Source organism: Channa argus, chromosome 3, assembly GCF_033026475.1.
Source record: "Channa argus isolate prfri chromosome 3, Channa argus male v1.0, whole genome shotgun sequence".
Classification (NCBI taxonomy): domain Eukaryota; kingdom Metazoa; phylum Chordata; class Actinopteri; order Anabantiformes; family Channidae; genus Channa; species Channa argus.
In genome coordinates, this window is record NC_090199.1 from 26863931 (window position 1) to 26882321 (window position 18391).

General features: G+C 42.1%; 1 protein-coding gene across 8 annotated transcripts in view; it reads left to right on the top strand.

Moving 5' to 3' along the window:
* Positions 1–1045: 1045 nt before the first annotated feature.
* Positions 1046–18391, top strand: part of kcnq5b (potassium voltage-gated channel, KQT-like subfamily, member 5b) — a 112557-nt gene continuing 95211 nt past the window's right edge. For 2 of the 8 annotated variants that reach the window (XM_067498535.1, XM_067498534.1), the window contains exon 1: positions 1051–1750. In XM_067498535.1, the coding sequence (XP_067354636.1) occupies positions 1407–1750 (344 nt within the window). In that variant the 5' untranslated portion in view covers positions 1051–1406. Of the gene's footprint in view, positions 1751–18391 lie in introns of all 8 variants that reach the window. The other 6 variants (XM_067498540.1, XM_067498541.1, XM_067498537.1 and 3 more) reach the window with 6 other exon arrangements.

Below are 18391 nucleotides of genomic sequence, written 5' to 3' on the forward strand. Positions count from 1 at the left end.
ACTGCGGGGGACAACCAGAAACCAGGCTTGGTTTTTAGCCGCAGTCTCTGAGAGAACTACCAAAATGTCATGTTATTCACATTTGCACCGGCATTTAGCCAAACACTTGTGCATCTTTTTAAAACACTGGTATCTCCAGTAGAATTAAGAAAAGAACTGCAATATTCCAAAATGGGGTGAAGGAAAAGAACAACGGAGACACCTGAGTTTCATGTCCTTCCTTCACAGACAATATTTTATGAGACCATATACAGTCAGAGCAAACTAGTGCAGTGCAGAAAGGTTGCCAGGTGCTGCATTCACCAGTAGAGGGCGTAGTTTGCCGGAAAGTCCTCCATAGATGAACCCATGTGTGTGAACCCCAGACCCCACACTTCTTGCTACCTGGCCACTCACTCACAAACTGTAAATTTGTGGTCGAAGCGAGTTTAGGTGGAAGCAGCAGCAGTAGAAGGTGTTGTCAAGTTATAGTGAGTGTTTGCACTGTGGGACGGTGAAGAGGAAGTTCTCACAGACACAACTGACATCACAATATTCTAACTACTTTCACTTCAGGCAGTAACAACACAAAGGACCTCAGTTTATCTCAGTTTCCTCCGAACACAGGACTCACACTCACATATTTAGTAAAGTTTGTAAACAATTTTCAAAAAAAAAAAAAAAAGATGATGGCACATGGTTTCTCACCACTCCTGCAAGAATTTCTAATAACATCGAACCTTAATAACTGAACCTAATCATATTGACAGCGCGCGCAGAGGCCTCTCCAAATTAAAAGTATTTTTGGTTACACTAATATTTTCTGCAGATGTTCAATGAGCCGTAATCAGTGGTTACGTTTCCAGTCGACCAAGTGGAAAATCCGTCAGAACACATGTTACCTGATAGTCTAGTGTCATTTGGAACTTTTGGGGGGAGGAAATGAAATGAATCGAGGAGCGATGGTTGGTCATTTACTGTACATGTGTGCTGCCTTTGCGCACCACTACCGCGTTAGCGTCTAAATGTCCTCTGTCTTTGGGTCCATTCAAAATCTGTACTGAAGCAACAAGCGTTAAAGCGCAGGGGAAACGCCGCCCCCCACCCCCCCACGGACACACACAAGCCGTAGCCATCTATAACTTATTTCGTCAGACGCCAGGCGCGGTGGACACCTTTGCGCGCAGTTTATGTGAAGGGTTTGTCGGGAGGTGGATGCTAGAGGAAAGAGGACGGTCAGTGTGACGGTAAACAGTGCGCCCCTGCTCGCGCCTCCACTCCCCACTCAGCGCTCGTTACGCTGCGTCTCGCACGTGGGATTCTTTTTTATTTTTTTTTTTGTTCGTCCAGGGCAGCGGCTCCCGGCAGAAGAGGACACGCATGCTTGAAGAGACCTCCGCGCACTTGACACCAGCTTCGGTGATGCCATGCCCCGGAACCACAGCGGAGACGAAGGCGGTACCGGGCTCTGGATGAGGACATCGGCAGGGCACCGCGCCGAAGGCTACGGCTTGAAAGATGTGGAGTCCGGACGGAAGATGATGAACAACGCGGGAGACGGTTTGCTCTCAGCCTCCACCGCTGCCACAGGTGCCGCCGGGTCCGAGAGCCTGAGGGGGCAGCACGGAGCCCGGCTCAGCCTGCTGGGGAAGCCGCTCATATACAGCGCGCAGAGCGGCCGGAGAAACGTGCGCTACCGGCGGCTCCAAAACAACCTGTACAACGTGCTGGAGAGACCGAGAGCCTGGGCGTTCATCTACCACGCGTTTGTGTAAGTTGATTCTCCCGATTTGCTCTTGGCAAGATCCAAACGCGCACACCTGTTGCTGCCGCCCGGCCCTCGCTGCAGCAACACAACATTTCACAACAGCTCACACTTCCACCTCATTTCATTCAACGTGAACAACCTGCGGCACCAATCTTACACTTTCCCCCCCCGTCACTCATCACTTGTTGTATGATGGCTGACATATGACACGTGATAATAAAACAGCGGGTGTCCTGACATCTCACAGACACACTAGAGCTAAAGTCACAGCTTACTAAGAAAATTCTCTGCTGTTTGAAATAACCCACTGAATGGCGTTTATGATCCAAAGAAAGCTTTGCTGCAACCTTTTCTGGTATTATTTATGGTTTTTCTCTTTACAATTGAACATGGGTCTTTGTTTGTGTCGTTTGTTTGTGAATCCTGAACCCACATTCAGCTCTAGTTGCAGAAAAATGTAAATACAAATGACAGTAACCTTTAAGCAGCATTTATGAGGTGGTGACATAAGTTTCCCATCTTTAACCACACATCTCAGGCTGCTGTTGGCTCCAGGAACATTTTCAGCCTTCCTGTCTGCTCCTTGTCACTTCTGTCTTCCCAACCAGCTGCGTTTGGTTTCCCGCGTGCAACTGTTTTTGTGGCATCACGCTGTCAGAGGAAGGAAGTTGAGACACATGCTGACTGTAGTGCACCATCTTTTTTTTTTTTTTTTTTTTTTTTTTTTGGGGTGGGTGGGTGGGGTTTGTGTGTGTGTGCCTTTGCACCATAGGAGTGGTTGTAAAGAGAGTGGTGGTGGTGCTAACGGCCGCTGAAAGTGAAGATTTCTCTCTCTCTTTTTTTTTTTAAGCATCTGTGCATGTCTCTGTTTGATTCCTGCTGAAAAGCTGATGGGCTCACACGTCCTTCTGTGCTGTGGCCACTGATCGTTACTGACAACACTGTTGAAACTTGATTCTTTTTGGGGAAATTACAGAGGTTACAGGAAATTTCACGCTAAAGTGGCACAGCAACATTCATTGTGAAAGAAAACGGGCTGTTCTTGTTCACCATGTTCACATTATGATATGGTTGGGAGAGATCTGAAAGATCCCATGGTAATGATGGCTGAATGATGATGGATGTCACCCTGTGCCAACTAAAGCACAGTGAATATACTTTATAAAACTATGTCCTTTTAAAGAGGACATGCTACACTTGTAGTGTTGTGATCATGTGTATTAAACATATTAAACAAGACTAAAGCTGTGAGCAGCTTTCTGTGGACCCTCTTAAATTCCTCCCAGCAGACTGTCCATTAACGGCCCCCAGTTTCCACACAAAAAGAACCATGCCCACTACCTCAGGTTAACAGTAAAGTTTTTCCACCGCTCGGCTCAGGGCTCGCTGTGCCTTTTGTGTGTTAAGAGAGTATCTGAATGCTGCAGAGAAAAGCTGTGTTTTTTTTTTTTTTGTTTTTTTTCCTGGTTGTTCGGGAAAATTAAATTTGATGTCTTTTTCCAAAGAAGAAAAAGTAAGACATTGATGGATTCTTTTTTTTTTTTTTTTTTTTTTTAAATGGAACCTTTTAGAGCTTCCAAAAGAGGTGCTGCATAATGACCCTTTGTTTTTACAATTGTAAACTCCTTTCAGTCGTACCCCAGAAGAGAAATAACAACCGAAATTATGCAGGACATGGCCTCTTTAAATCTTGTTCAATTACACTGAATGACAGGCTTTGGCTGATGTAGCAGTCGGATACCAACGGTGCTACTTGCTACTTTTTCCCAGGGTTGGGCCTCATTTTTATTCGATACAGTTATTGAAGGAGGGAAAAGAAGCAGCAAGCTTGGTAAATGAGCAAAAACATAAGCCAGTGATCCAGGTCACAGTGATCCCAAAGGTGCTTCCCGGACCTCAAGCGAGTCCAGTTGCCATAAGCAGCAGTGTTGGGGTTGCGTTCCCCACATGTCTTACAACGTGTCAACGTGTTCAGCGCGTACAGGAGATGCTAAATACAATTATTTGCTTTAACTGAATCAGAGGGTCTGGCCAATCATCTGGCAAATCTAGCCAATCAGGATCCTGCATTTGCCCAAAGGGAGCATGAGCAAGATTTTGTTATCCAAAATTGTAGAAACCAACAATATTGTCCATAAGGACATGATTCCTCCAAATGCCTTCCTACAGCAGCGGGATTATTCCATGCAGACATTATGCAATATGCAGAGAAATTAGGTCCGGGATTACATTTACAGGTACATTCATTCTGAGTGAAAGTGTTTCATCCATTAGTTGTCCTCCTGTTCCGCAGAGCTATGTCAACCCTTGGGGAGGTCAAACAGCTACTGCAATAATGTCAGCAGCCACCATGGGAGCCCGCTGGCTCACCGATGACCTCGCATATCTTGTTTTATAGGGATCGTAGCTTAAAGAGAGATGCCGCTGCATTTGCTTCAGTCCACTTTGGTCCAGCCGTTTGCTAAAAGGTTGATTCAGGAATTCTGATTTACATACCTCATGAAAGTGTTGACTCATGCGCACCGACAAGGATCCTTGGACTCTTCACTCCAGGGCTCATGAACATTAGACGCACGTGTGGCTGTGAGTTTGGTGAATGATTCTCGGTTATTCTGATTAACAGCAGGTTTGAAATGTATGACGTTACAGCTGTTGCAGCAGAGAGACTCGCTGTCATCGTTTTTATCTACAAAATAAGTATAAGATATCTATCATCAGCTATTAAAAAGAATCCAGTTGTGGTTTACATTTACATTTACCCACAGCTACATTTACTTCTATAAGAGACCCCAGGAGCAAATCTTTAATTAAGTAATAATTGATAAATGTAAATGGGGCGCGCACTGACTGCTGTCTGCACGGATTGGGCCAGCATTATTCCTTTCAGGGCCCAAGGTAAGATTTAGCCTGGTGCCCCCTTTCACAGGTGCTCAAACGATGTTTTTGTAGTAGTGGCCCCGGGGAAATGGTTGCATCTGTCCTTGCTTCGTTTAACGATTACTCCGGAAGTGGGTTGTTTATGCTGTGCTCTGCAAACACCCTTACGCTCCTGTGGTTTGACACTATATAGTTCTTTGTTAATGACTGGCATTACTTTGTGCACATAGGAAAAAATTATTAAAAGCAAAAGACAAAGCTACAACCGATGAAAAATAATGTGATTTAATAAAGAGCAAAAGAACATAAAAGGAAGCTGAATGTTGCAGCAAATTCCACCCGTCACACTCACTTTGGCTCAAAACAGCAACTTTAGTCTTTAAATACGGAACTTGATCGATACAAGGACAAGCCAAGAGCAAATATACTGTATAAAAACAGGATGTTCTACTCTTTTTGTGATGTTAATTGAAAGGATTTTCATATTTTTACATAAACCTGGATCTCGCTGTACCTTACGATGGTCTGTGGTTAGATATTGTGTTATGTAAGAAGTATGCTTATTATAATAGGGGGGCTGACAATTAGGAAGGTAAACTCAGTGCAGTGCAAGTACGAGCAGCACAGTAGTTCAACAATTTCAAAAAACAAAACAAAAAAACCACTCGTATTCCTAAAAACATTATGTTAGCAGCAATTTATTTGGTCTCTGTTGGCCAGCTGTGGTTCAGCTTTACCTACAGTGTATCTTTTATGATACGCTGTATCATTATGACCTGTTCAATTTATGTCATTCTTGTTGTCTGACATGTTGTAAATTACTATATTACTAACATTGAGTATAGATTGTTAATATTTTAAGCCACCTTCACTTCACAGACTCCTGCTCTTAGTCTTGCGCTACAAATTCTGGGAGCACTTTTTTTTTTTTTTTTTTTTTTTCAAATGATCAATTTTTTTAAACCGTTAAAAACGAAACACTCTGTTGAATCATTTTCTTGTGCTCTTTCAGGGGGAGGTTTGCAGTAGTAATTATCATTAGACTCAACTGTCAGATAGTTTCACTTTTGATCAGCCAAACACCCGGCTGCAGCATGTAGATCCAAGTAATCCTTTATTTGTTGTCATTAAACAGCTGTTTCCTGTTTTTAATAATACACTTTTTTTGTTTTTAAAGCTGGTTGGAAACCACTAATGAAAATAAACTATGTTTCCATGCCGACACATGTCACAGGGACTATTACAATAATCATATTAATGTGATGGTATGCATTAAACATTTACGAGCTGCCTTCAAAATATCGAGCCTAAACATCACAATATCATTTATGGGCACAATGAGACCTTGAAGAGCACCATGACAACCTGTATAGTGTGAGTTACAAGATGACATAATCCAAACTAAAGGTTCATCCGAGTGACGTCATCTGCTTCTTTCAGGTAGAAATAGTAAGATATTTTAAAGTAGGGAATCAGAGGAGCGTTTAATGGCATTAATTTACATGTACTACTCAAACTAGAACAAAAAAAAACATGGTTAATATCAATGAAGGCCCCCGTTAACTATTTTAATGTTTCCTTTATTGGGTTTTTGCACACTGAAGCTCTAAAATTGCAACATAATGTCATGTCTGAACCACGTGGTTGTTAATGAGTGAACATCATTATTCTCCCAGACAACTGATAATTTAGAAAAAAAAAATTGGAACCTGATCATTTCAATCAGTCAACAGGTGGCTTCACTCAACTGACTGTGATCATTGTGTTGATGCTTGGTGTGCATTTTCTTTTTTGCAAACCCAAATCAAAAGAAGTGGCGATGATGTGTAAAATGTAAATAAGGCAGCACTACATTAAAAACGGGCATTATTCTCTATTGAACGTCCAGAAATCACTGTCTTTGAACACAGTTCACTGTGCAATTCCCAAATGTTAGTTAAAGCTGTATCGTGCAAAGAAAAGCTTTTACACATCTGGAAAGGCACCATCACTGAACAACATACATAACATAAATATGGGTTGTAAATAAAATATGGGTTTTACACATAGTCATGGCTCAAGGTTTTTTGAATTTGAACATTAAATGCACAAACATGCAATAACTTGTATTCATGTCTGATACTAATTTAGTCTAGCCGCTCTGCCTGAACAATGTTTGGATAACTCGAAGAAGTTCAATTTCATCATCCACTGCTTTCAGGAGGCAAAAAAAGAAAAAAAAAAAACACACTTTGCCTTATCTGCCATGTCTGAGCCAACACACTACGAAGAGGTCAGAGAAGCAGATGGGCTTCTGAGCCTGCCCTCACAGCATCCAGCTATCCTCTGTTTGACATGCCCACACAGCACATCCTCATTGGCTTTGAGGCTTAAAGTGATAGTTCACCTTCAACTGAGCTCTGCTTTTTAACAAACACACACACACACATATGACTCAAGGCAAAATGACTTGTTGACAACTGCAAGATGAAGAAACGACTCAAGTGTTGACTTTGTCGTGTGTTAGCTTTTTACAGTAATTATTGTTGGACTTTCAAAGTAAAAGCCTGGAGTGATGGAAGGGGAGCTCACTAAAACCTGCATGGACCCTGTAACTCCTTTTCCTGCTGCATCTTTCTCTCTGCTCCTTATGAATGACAGCAGCAGAAGCAGCAGCACTGAGACAGTCTTTGTGCAGAGTGGAGCTGTGCCTGGGGTCCCCCTGGCCTCCTTCCTGCCTGTGCACACACATACACAGGGCCACCATTCATCTCAACTCTGGATTAACAAACTCTTATCCACGCAAAAATGTTCATGGCAGGAAAATGTGTCTGTGTGTGTGTGTGTGTGTGTGGGGGGGTGGGCGACATCGTGTTCGCCCGTCTCAGGTTTCTGAGCTGACATGCAGAGCTGCTGCTCTCACTTTTCAAATATCTATCAGTTGCTTTATTGTTTGGAATACTGGGGTTTATAGGCTGCAATAAACAATGCTGGCTCATCCTGAAAGTTGTGATTGTTATGCTGTGTTTGAAGCCAGCATCAGATGCTGCTCTAAATCCCAGCACTGTCGAGCATTGTATTTTAAGCTGTCGTTAATAGTCCAGGCTTTGAGTCTCTGTCGCATAGAGAGATCTTTTTTCCCTGTAAAACTCCTCTGTATTAGCTTTTTGCGAGGTTTATGGTCTGATTATGTCTGTGTACTGCTGCAGAGTCAGCTCAGAAATCCCTCGTTGTAGATGCAGCGTATATGTTCTTAACCTGTGGCCCACATAGGGGCACAGAGAGGCCCACCGTCACCCTCTGAGCGTGTGACTCAGTGAAAAGAAGCTTCTGACGAACCGCAAAAGCCAAGTGCTGCAAAACACTGTAAAGAACCATGTTTGATCAGCACAGCGACGTAAAGCAGAGCCTGGATGTCTCTGTTACTAGAAGAGTTAGAAGCAGAATAGTTATACTACTACCAAGTTTGACTGTAACAGCATGATGAGAAGAAATCAAAGTCTGGTGCAGGTGAGAAAGTGGATGTTAGTTAGTGAATGAGGGAAGTGAATATACTTATTTGTGGTTATGTGATATATGCGTGTTTGTGTCTTAGAGCATTGTGGTCGCATATGTTGGTCAATTCAATGCAATTAAAGTTTATTTTACACATCTGCCATTTTTCAAAGCTCTACCTTTATAGATAAGATGCTCACTTCCAGAAACTATTAGCCTTTGATGCATGGAAAACTCTTATATGCATGTTTAATGATGCTCTAAAATCTGAAGTTTCAGAAGTCTGAAGTCTCCCAAGCTGCAACTATACAAAATACTTCATACAGAGAGAAGAAAAATATATAAGTGTTAGTCTGTCTCAGCCAAGCGTTACTGTAAAGTAGGTGTCTTCATAGTTGCACTGAAATTAAATATAAATGAATGAATAGCTTTTCTGCTTTTTCTGTGGCTCTTAACTTTATGCTAACTGGTTCATATTATCAGAAATGTGTGACATTCTAATAGGCGAGTCACAAAAAAGTATGGAGTTTATTTTTTCACCAAAGGCCCAGGGACTTCAGAAAAGATTTTCTGGTCTCATGGCATAAAATTGGACCCTTTTGAACTCCCATCCCCATGTGTGGTGAACAGAGCTGCCGCTCATCACCTGGCAAATCACAAATCTCTGACCTGAAGATCTTAACTTACAGACATTTGTCATCCAATCTGAGGAAGCACGACAGTATCTGTCAGGACAAATGGGATCGTCTGCCTGAATCCAGGTTTGACAAGCTCGTCAGGGACTTACACAAGAAGAGTCAAAGCCGTCAATGTCTGAATCTGGCCAAATGTTTCACTTTGGGAAATGTAGATTACTGTATGTACACTGATGGAGACAAATGACATTTATGTAAACACAGGAGATGTGAAAGCCTGAGCCTGTTTGACAGCAGTCAGAGCTCAGTCCCACCTAATGGGGGTTGCCTGCTGTGGGTATCATGTTTCAGAGCGTTTACTCAGAGGGAGTTCCCCTTGTTCAGGTTTCAGATGATGACCTTTATGTAAACACAAAGACAAGAGCCTTGTGCTGAGCGAGCGCGCTCTGCAAATGTATTGTGATCCAACTAAAAGAAACACCGTTTACCTAAGTAGCACCTGGTTGCCTGTTATTAAAGTTGGCCCTGATCTGAAGCCTCCCACTGTGAGCGGGCAGGTAGATGAGTCAGTGGTATCAACGCTACATTTTTCTCCTTTTGTCCTGATTCAAAATGCCTGGAAAGCTACTGAACCAATTACTGGGCATCAGTCACAGGTCGGTTTCCCACATGTGAACGCCGTTGGATAGGAATTCCCATCCTGACCTGTTAATTTATTGTTTTGGTGTGTGTGTGTGTGTGTGTGATGAGGAGAAGGTTTGGTGGATGATTGTCATAGCCAATCATTTCACAGGTCGCAGTCTGTGTGAGAAAGTGTTGAGTGAGTCACCTTCTGCGGGCGAAAACCACTCGTTTCTCATCTGCTCGAAACCATTTCTCCTCATCGTCTCATATTTACTGCAATACCTCCAGTGATTCGATGTTGTTTTCTTTTGCAGTCCATTCAGCCTCCCTTCCAAGAAATGCCTCATTTCATAGAACTGCATAGCGACCTTACATTTCAGAATGACTTATACCAGACTGTGAGTGGTGTACAAATGTAGAATCTTTTCAGGCTTCATCACCAATTTTCTCTCATCCTCCCTTCATCTTGCTCTCTCCCTGATGTTGTATGTGCAGACGATGCGGCTTGTTTGCATTGGGTTCATCACTGTGCCGGTGTTCGCACTGTGTGGCTTAGTGTAATAGTTCATCAGATACGGAAAGTTGCATAGTCAGATTTAGGCCTCATAGCTAAGTTTATCTGCCAACTGCTGAGCTACTTCCGAGGGACCCTAGTGCAAAACCCACACACATGCAGCCATCCAGCCTCCTAATGGGTTTTCATGTTAGCGACAACAGCCCCCCATCAAAGTGACGAGTCTAAGTGAAAAGGGCATTTTTCAGTTTTTTTTCTTTTTTTTTTTTTTTTTTTGTGATGCTACTTTCTTGAGCTTGTTCTAAACTGTAAAATAAAGACGTCTTGGTGGGTGGGTGGGCTTCAGTAAGGGAAGAAAAATAAATCAGAGTGAGCCCTCCTGCCTGTGTGTGCGCTTCTGTCATCCACTGACCTCATGCTGTCAAGTCTGTCCTGGCTGATACAAGCTGTAGACATGGGACTTTTTTACTTTGAGGAAATTTTAATTTATACTGTTGTTGAAGCTAATGCCAAAAGACCCACAGTATCAAAAGGCCCCAGGAAAGACACACTTATGGTGCGTAAACAGCACTGATTATAGCCTGATTCTAGTTTGATGTAGGATACACACACACACACTACAGTACAAGTACAAAGGATTTACTACCATCTGCATTCACAGCTAGGGTGAGCAAACGTTCATAAGACAAGTCCTAGGAGAGGACATGGCAGCACATGACTGGACCATGCCCCCGGGCACTGCTCTTGGCACGTGCCTGGTAAAGGCTGCATCATAGTGGGTGACAGGACAGAGCATCTCTGACCTCCTGTTTTACCCAGAGGGGCAGCACTGCAGATGGACAGCCAGGCCCAACTCTCCCCCATAGTGTGTAACATGCCTCCACTATGAGAAGATGTGGAAGAGAGCGTCAAGGAAGCCATGAAATGACGAGTAAAGACATTTCTTCACTCGTCATTTGCCGTTTGTTTTTCCTGTTGCATTACAGCAGCTCTTGACTAAATGCCCATTAGAACTGGCCTCTGTTGCATTGGGTTAAAATGAAATGACCTTTTTTTGCAATCTGTGTAAACTTGCAAGGCTTGTTTGCTCAACATGTTGAGACAGGAAAAAAAACTTTCATCACTTTGGCCCTCCCATGCCCTCCTCCTCTTCCCCATTGCTGCAAATACACGACAGTGCTGATGCCCCGCTCTTCCTCCTGTCCTCACACTCGGCCCTCTAGACAGTCTGTGATGTTGTGATCCCAGCAATTAATTCAACCAAACCACAAAATTTTGCAGGGACTGACCAGCATTTTTTTAAATGTTTAAATTCAGACCAAAAATCAAAATGTTCCCCATTCCCTACACATCGTGGTCGGGCAACCGTTACCCCATGTAGAAGCAAGCCCATACATCGTCCCTCTACAGTAACTAAAGCTTTGCCTGAGCTTTGTTTCTTAAAACGTTAATTTACTTAAAGTATGTACCTTAGTATCTATCTATAATGGCTCTGCAGTCCATGCTGTCGTCATCATTTCACAGGATCTTGCTGCTTTGCACACAAATTGTACTGTTGCTACGAAGAGAAAGTTCTCATCCATCGTATAGTGGATGTCGCCAGAACTTCCAGTCATTCCCGACAAGTCCTTAAGTGCGGCGTCCCCCCACATCAGGTGTGTGTTTCAGTCTTACGAGTGCTCCTTAGGCCAACTTCACCAACGAGCCCGCAGAACTATTCAGAGGCTCCCACGCTGCCACGCGGCCAATGATTTCTCTTTATTTGTCCCCATGAAATTAGACTGCCTGTACTGCAGCAGTGGGCTTGGTTGAAGGACTGAGGTTAAATTGCTGAGGTATGACTGAGCGTCTGGGTGTTAATCATTGCACTGCGCTGTTAGCACTTTTCCTATAGCTGACTTGTCAGAACACATTAGTGGGACGTTTGCTCCTGAGATCACTTGAGGTAAAGGCCTCTGCCATGGAGATGGAGAGAGAGGAAGAGGTGTGTGTGTGTGTGTGTGTGTGTGTGTGTATTTACATGACTTTCTGTGGTTTTGTGGATAAATTAAAGTACCATTGTTGTAAAGACACTCCTTTCCCAGTTTCTCACACTTTCCGATGGCTTGTTGAGGTTTTAGACTTGGTTTTAAGGTTCAGGTAAAAATGAGGAGACTGACAGAATGACAGGCTTATAGTGTATGTGTGAGGGGAGCGAAGGGGGTTGGGAGATATGAAATCCAACACGTCACTGACATGAAGAGGTTGCCAGTGGCATTGTGTGAATGTGTGTGTACAGAATTTTTTTTTTCTTTTCTTTCAGGAGTGTTATGTCAGCTGCTGCAGTTCTGTCTTTCATTATGCATTTGCATGTGGAGCATATGTAAAATGTTCTGAACTGTGAGTAAACACATCATGTCAGCATCTTGTGGAAAAAAGGACAAACGCTACTTTAAAATGAATCACATACACAAACATTACACTGCGGGGTCATTATTATAATGCCAATTAGCTCAGTATCATAAAGCTGTACAAGAAGCTCAAGCAACGCGAGTTTCCGTCACAATTTAAAACCAAAAATCATCTGTGGCCAAGTTGCAGGTGTATCAGAAAATAAAGCATGATCATTATTTCAAACAAGGGGAAACTTCAGTGACAAAGAGAAATATTTATATGATAGGAAAGTGAATACTTTTATTCAAAGATGTTTAATCATGTTAATCAATAGCTGAGACCTATTAATGGAGTTTGATTAAACTTTATAAATATCTGTACAAGATGCAGTAGTCATGCAAACACTAACTTTATACATCCTGCTGCTGAAGAAATGAGTGGGTCAAAAGTGGGGGGTCCATTCAGATGCCTTTTTTATATAACTTCAATCAAATAAAATAGTTAAAATGTACATTTACCGAACTGTTTCTATGAATTAAAACTAGAAATATTGCCTTAATAACAGCTTGCAAATACTCATTATTAATTCAAATTCATTAAATATGTACCTGACACATGAAATTTAAATTAATTTGTCACACTGTATACGTGTGTTTGTGTGTGTGTGTGTGTGTGTAGCCTAAGTTTGTCACCTCCAAGTCTTAATATTTTGTACTGTGGGCTGTTCTGTGTCTCCAAGAAAACTCCTTTACATAACAAAAACACTTTCAGCCACAAAAATGTGCTTGTCCCAGACATCCTACCTCTTACAGATGTTTTGGAAGTGACTGGCAAATCAATAGTCTCCCTGATGCCCACAAAGAACAAACAAAAAAGATTTTTACTCAAAGCTGACCTCCCACTTTTACTCAGTAAAACTATATAAGGATTGAAATTGGTTTGGCATTATTTTTGGCCCTTGCAGAAACTACGGCACAGACACAGAAGCCAAGTGTTAGGTCTCGTACATGCCTTAATCTCTTTATGGGGCTTGTTGACAATAACAAAATATGGCAAATTACTGGCCCGACATTTCACGTCGGACATGAGTGACTGTAATGACTGAAGTCCACCACTTTGTTGTTTGATAAGGATAATAAAAATGGCCTTTAACTACGGCCTCATGATTGAACCCCCTCGAAATGGCTTTAATAATTTGCACATATGCTACATGTCTCATGTGTCACTGAGACAGATTGTTCCATGTTTATTGTACCTCATGAGTAAAACGATACATTTGTTATTCTCACCTCTTCATCAGAGCTGAAGTGGGGCCTGTCTCTTAAACTGTGCTGTGTTTACTCTGGCCTCATTCCTTCCTTCCTTATGAGCTCTGACAGGAGCTGTAGACAAGGAGATCTGATCACACTGGTAGCTAAAATCAGTGTGTGTGTGTGTGTGTGTGTGTGTATGTGTGTATTTGTGAACCAGTATTAAAGGGCAGTTGTTGTTGTTTTAAAGTGTACGGAGTGAATCTGGGTGTGTGTGTTTGTGTGTGTGTAGGAGCAGTGGGAATCTCCCAGAGTGTGGTCCTGAGCAGCTGGTGTGTCATTTTCAATCAGCATCTTTATGGGAGGATGAGGCCACAGGGGTTTAACTTATGTATTTTTACATACTGCACATTTTCTCTGCTCTACTGTTCTGGAAACCCAGGGTCAAACATGTCCACTCGCAATCAAGCATAAACGATGTTGACTGTGTTACGAGCTGTGCATGAGAAACCTCGTATCCAGCCACTAAGTCAGGAGGAATCCCAGACAGCAGCTTTAATGTCACTTACTATCCCGGTCTGTTAAATAGACTCCGAGCTGCTGCCACTCGCTTTGTGTTTGCCAAGTCATGTGTGCCCATCGCTGGGCAAATCGACTCGTAAGTGTTTTGTCTCTTACAAAACGAGCTCGACCCCTGCAGCGTGCCAGCTTGTGTGTTAGGGGTTGGTGCTGTTTGTGGAGGGAGGATGGATTTTGGGAATCGAGCTGAGGAGGAACACACAACAGCTGCTTGCTGGAATAACAGAGTGGCTGAAATGACTGCACCACACGGGTCATATTACCCACCCGGGCTTTTAATAGGTTAGCTCGACCACAGAGAGAAAGATTAGTATGGAGTACAGTAGCCCGATCACATATCATACATGAAAGTGTTTAGAAAAGAATGTTGACAGAGAAATATATCGCCTTAGTGTGTTCTTTGTAGAGGAGCATTGTAAGCTGAGAGGCTTTCAATGGAGCACTTTTCCACTCATGTTCACCCCAAAACAGTTTTTCAGGAGTGTGTGTGCTGCTCTGTGATGTATATTGATGGTCCATTGATGAAATCCTCCGGGTTTCAGCTCTCTGTTGGAATCTCCATCACATTGGCTTGTCACAGCGATTGAGTCATGCTCCCACTCCGCTGGAGCTCGATTCTACATATGGCTACTGAGGTTTTTGGAAAAATATTTGTCAAAGTAATTTATATCCTAGCCTGGCTGCGGTGGCGAGGATTGTGAAGTAGAATTATTGCTCTTGGCAGATTGCAAGGAGATGGAAAACCAACCGTCATTATTGGTTTTATAGGAGAATTAAATATATTTTAATGAGAGATTTTGTTCATAACTTATATTTAGATCTAATCCTCAAACTATGAGTTCTGCATATTTGTTCCCCGCAGCTCCCATGTGCTCTCGGCTTTATCCGTTTTCTTCTTTGCGGAAAAATTACATTAAAGGAGCAGCCAGTTGTTAAACACAGTTCTAGCCAATTTCCTGTCGTGATTAAAGAGCAGTGTACTTTGTGTGCCCCCCCAAAACCACCGGTAACGGTGGTTAAGTAAGGCATTTGTTAAAGTAACTCCTGAGTTAATGTAATTCTCTAAACCCTATTGTACTTCTCCGCTTATTCCACCTGTTCAGTACTACTTTCACACTTGTTTCCCTGGTGTTTACTACAGATGCAGAAGTCGAACTTTCACGTGGTTCCTTGGTGATTGCAGAAAACAGCTGAGCTACTACAGTATGAAGACTTTCCACGATTGTGTTGTGATGTTTTAGTAGAAAAATGTGTGTTAATATTTAATGAAACAGCCCTAGTTGACAAAGTGTTTTCCACGTTTTCCCCCTTGCACATTACATCCCTCCAACATACATTTTTTTTTAATAATATACACAATAGTGGAATAGTGGTGAATATTTTACAACCTCACTTTCATAGATTTTGCTTTCTTAAAAAAAACTTATAGGTGATATGGATGATGCAGGTAAAAACAATGGAGCTACTTCTGTGTGTTTGAACCCTTAGATCCTGCTGCACAGAAACAAACTGAAACTCTCAGTAACCTTTTTCTTGCATCCACGTCGGTCTGTGACCACTAAAAGCGTCAGTTCTCCATCACGCTGGTGTAGAGTGCGGGGTGCCCACATTGGTCTTTCTTAGATCCAAAAGTGAAGGTTTTCATTTATTGTCCCAGCCGTCCTGACATTTAAAGGAATTCTGACACGTGCTGTGATCAGTAAAAGACACAGTGGGTCCATCACTGAGACATCTCTGCTTAAGACCACCATCGAAATCTGACCAATTTTACCCAAAATAAATTAGTTGTTGTTTTGTTTTTTTGTTATTTTTTTGTTATTCTGCTTTCTGGAATCTGCTTGTTGTGGCTTGAAATAACTTAAGAAACCATTGTGTGCCTCAGTTGTGTAACTACTGTGGTCATCATGTCCTTTACGCAACCTCAAGGGCAGTGAAAGCATGCCGTCAGATGCACGTCTTTACTGAACCCAAAACTTCGCATCGCCACACGTCTGTTCTGATTTTAGAATGGCCGTTTGCCCTTTTTGAAAAACACCCGCCGAGCCAAATGAAACCTTCACACAGTGGAAAATAGAAAAACTGGTCTCTCAGCTGGCAGGTATTAAAATACCACATTGTCCTCGTGCTTCCCCTCCAAACCTGTTTTTTTTTTTTTTTTTTTTTTTCTTGTTTTTGTTGCTAATTGAGTCAATTTTCCCTTGGCCTTGTTTTGACGTAGGATTACAGAGGGCTTCTTGCAGGGTGAGGATGTTTTGACCAAGTCTTTTCCTTTGTGACTTTGGCAAGTGCACTTGCCAAGTTTGGCTTAACTTGTTGTTTTGCCACTGTGTCCCTTAAGGTTGATTATTTACAATGTGTCATTCACAGATTGCTTCCACTCACGGATGAAGCCAGTGTTTTGTTCTGGTTTGAATTAGATTATTTTTCCGAACATTTTCCGTTCAAATACACCTTTATATTATTGTTGATATATACAAGAAGACAAGTTTCTGTAAGTAGTTTATGGCTTCAATTTATTAAAAGTATTATAACAACTACTCTCCATTCACTTGTTAAGCAGCTCAAACGGAAGGTTTTTTTTAAGTACTTAAAAATAAATGATGTGTGAATAGTGTGCTTACAACTAAAACAAAGAAACAAAAACCCAAACCAAAAAGAGAATTTACAGTAATCATGGATCACCAGAGATATGAGTTGGACAGACGTACAGTAGAGGGAATGAAAGATCACCGTTAACGTACCTTCCTACACTTAGGATGTAGGAAGTCTGCCAAGAAGCTGGATAGAGAATCCACTGTCCTCCTCTCACCCACCTCCTCCACAGCGAGTCCAGCGGGCAGCCCAGGACAGAGCTGGCCCTCCTGTCCCAGTCAGTGCTGCCTGCACCCCAGCAGACAACAGTCTAGTGGATAGCTGAAGCTACCACAGAGTCAAAGAATGTCTTTAACAGAGTCCAGTGCACTCCGAAGGACCTTAGGTATGCTGGAGACACCCAGACACACACCCTTGACACCCTGTGGCCTGTTGGTGAGGTCGTCAATCGTCCATGCCGACAGTTGGCTATACAACAACTGCTACTCCTGCAACTTCATCTTTTACAGTTTCCAAAAATTTAGTCATCTTGCACATTAAACTTCACATTTAAAAAAAATTTTTCTTGGCTGTTTAGTCCGTATGGACAACACGAACATGAGCTCTGAGATGAATAAAGGTGATGGTTGAGACGTGTTTGTGCCAGCCACGGGAAAATATTAGATCTGTGCTAAAGCAAAGCTAGCACAAAGCTAGCTAGCAAAGCTGTGGCAACATTTGGAAAACTGAGTTAACTTTATTAGTCAACGTAGGCACAGTCTAATAGCAGGTTCTTTCCCTTCACATACAGAATCCAACTTGTCTTTAGCTGCAGCCCTTACACCAAGTAGGAAAGCAGTGTAAAATAATTTGCATTATTGTTTTTAGACTTTATTCTGATTGGCTGCTGGTGAACCTGGGCCACTCCTCCAACCAGTGCTCATTAATAATACATATTTTGAAACAGCTGCTGGAGGACACAGAGGAATCTTGGCTATCAGGAAACACTGGTATATAGAAGTAATACAATAGACTTTGCATTTATACATGTCCAAAAAAGGCCATTATAACAGCAGTATAAGTAATTATTGTCTAAAGAATATTTTTTGACTGTTATTAGTCAGTTAGTTATTGCTGGTAAAATAATAAGCGCCAATATTGATAATCAACTAAATTTTTTTCAATTCAATTCAACTGAAAAAACTTAAGTCATCTCAAGGAACTTTGCAGAACAAAGTCAAGACTAGATGTATAGATGAGAACCCAACAAGTCCCCCTTGAGCAAGTCCTAGGCAACAGTGGAGAGGAAAAACTCCCTTTAACAGAAGGAACCTAACTGATTTTGTTTTCATCTGGTTCCATAGATGGATATAGCTGTGCATCATCAGCATTTGAACAAAGCATTTGAGGTCACCTGCTGCTCTTATGGACATTTTTTACTCTTTTCCAACATGTCATCAGCAGATTAACTAATGATAAAAAAAAAAAAGACAAGGATCCCTGTGGCTGTGTGGTTTTGTGTTCTTGGGTTAGTTTAGTTACACGAACAGTTGAATGATAAGGAAGCTAAAAAAATAAAACCTCTTTGAACGAGCTAAACTATCTGTTGGCAACTAAACCTTACTGTCTGTGTGATGATGAATATATTTTTTCAGCCCCAGAGACTCTGTACTCCTTTCTCTTGGTTTCTGCCTGCCTGCTCATGAATAGAGGAATATAATGACTTTTGAACAGACTGTGCTGCTTA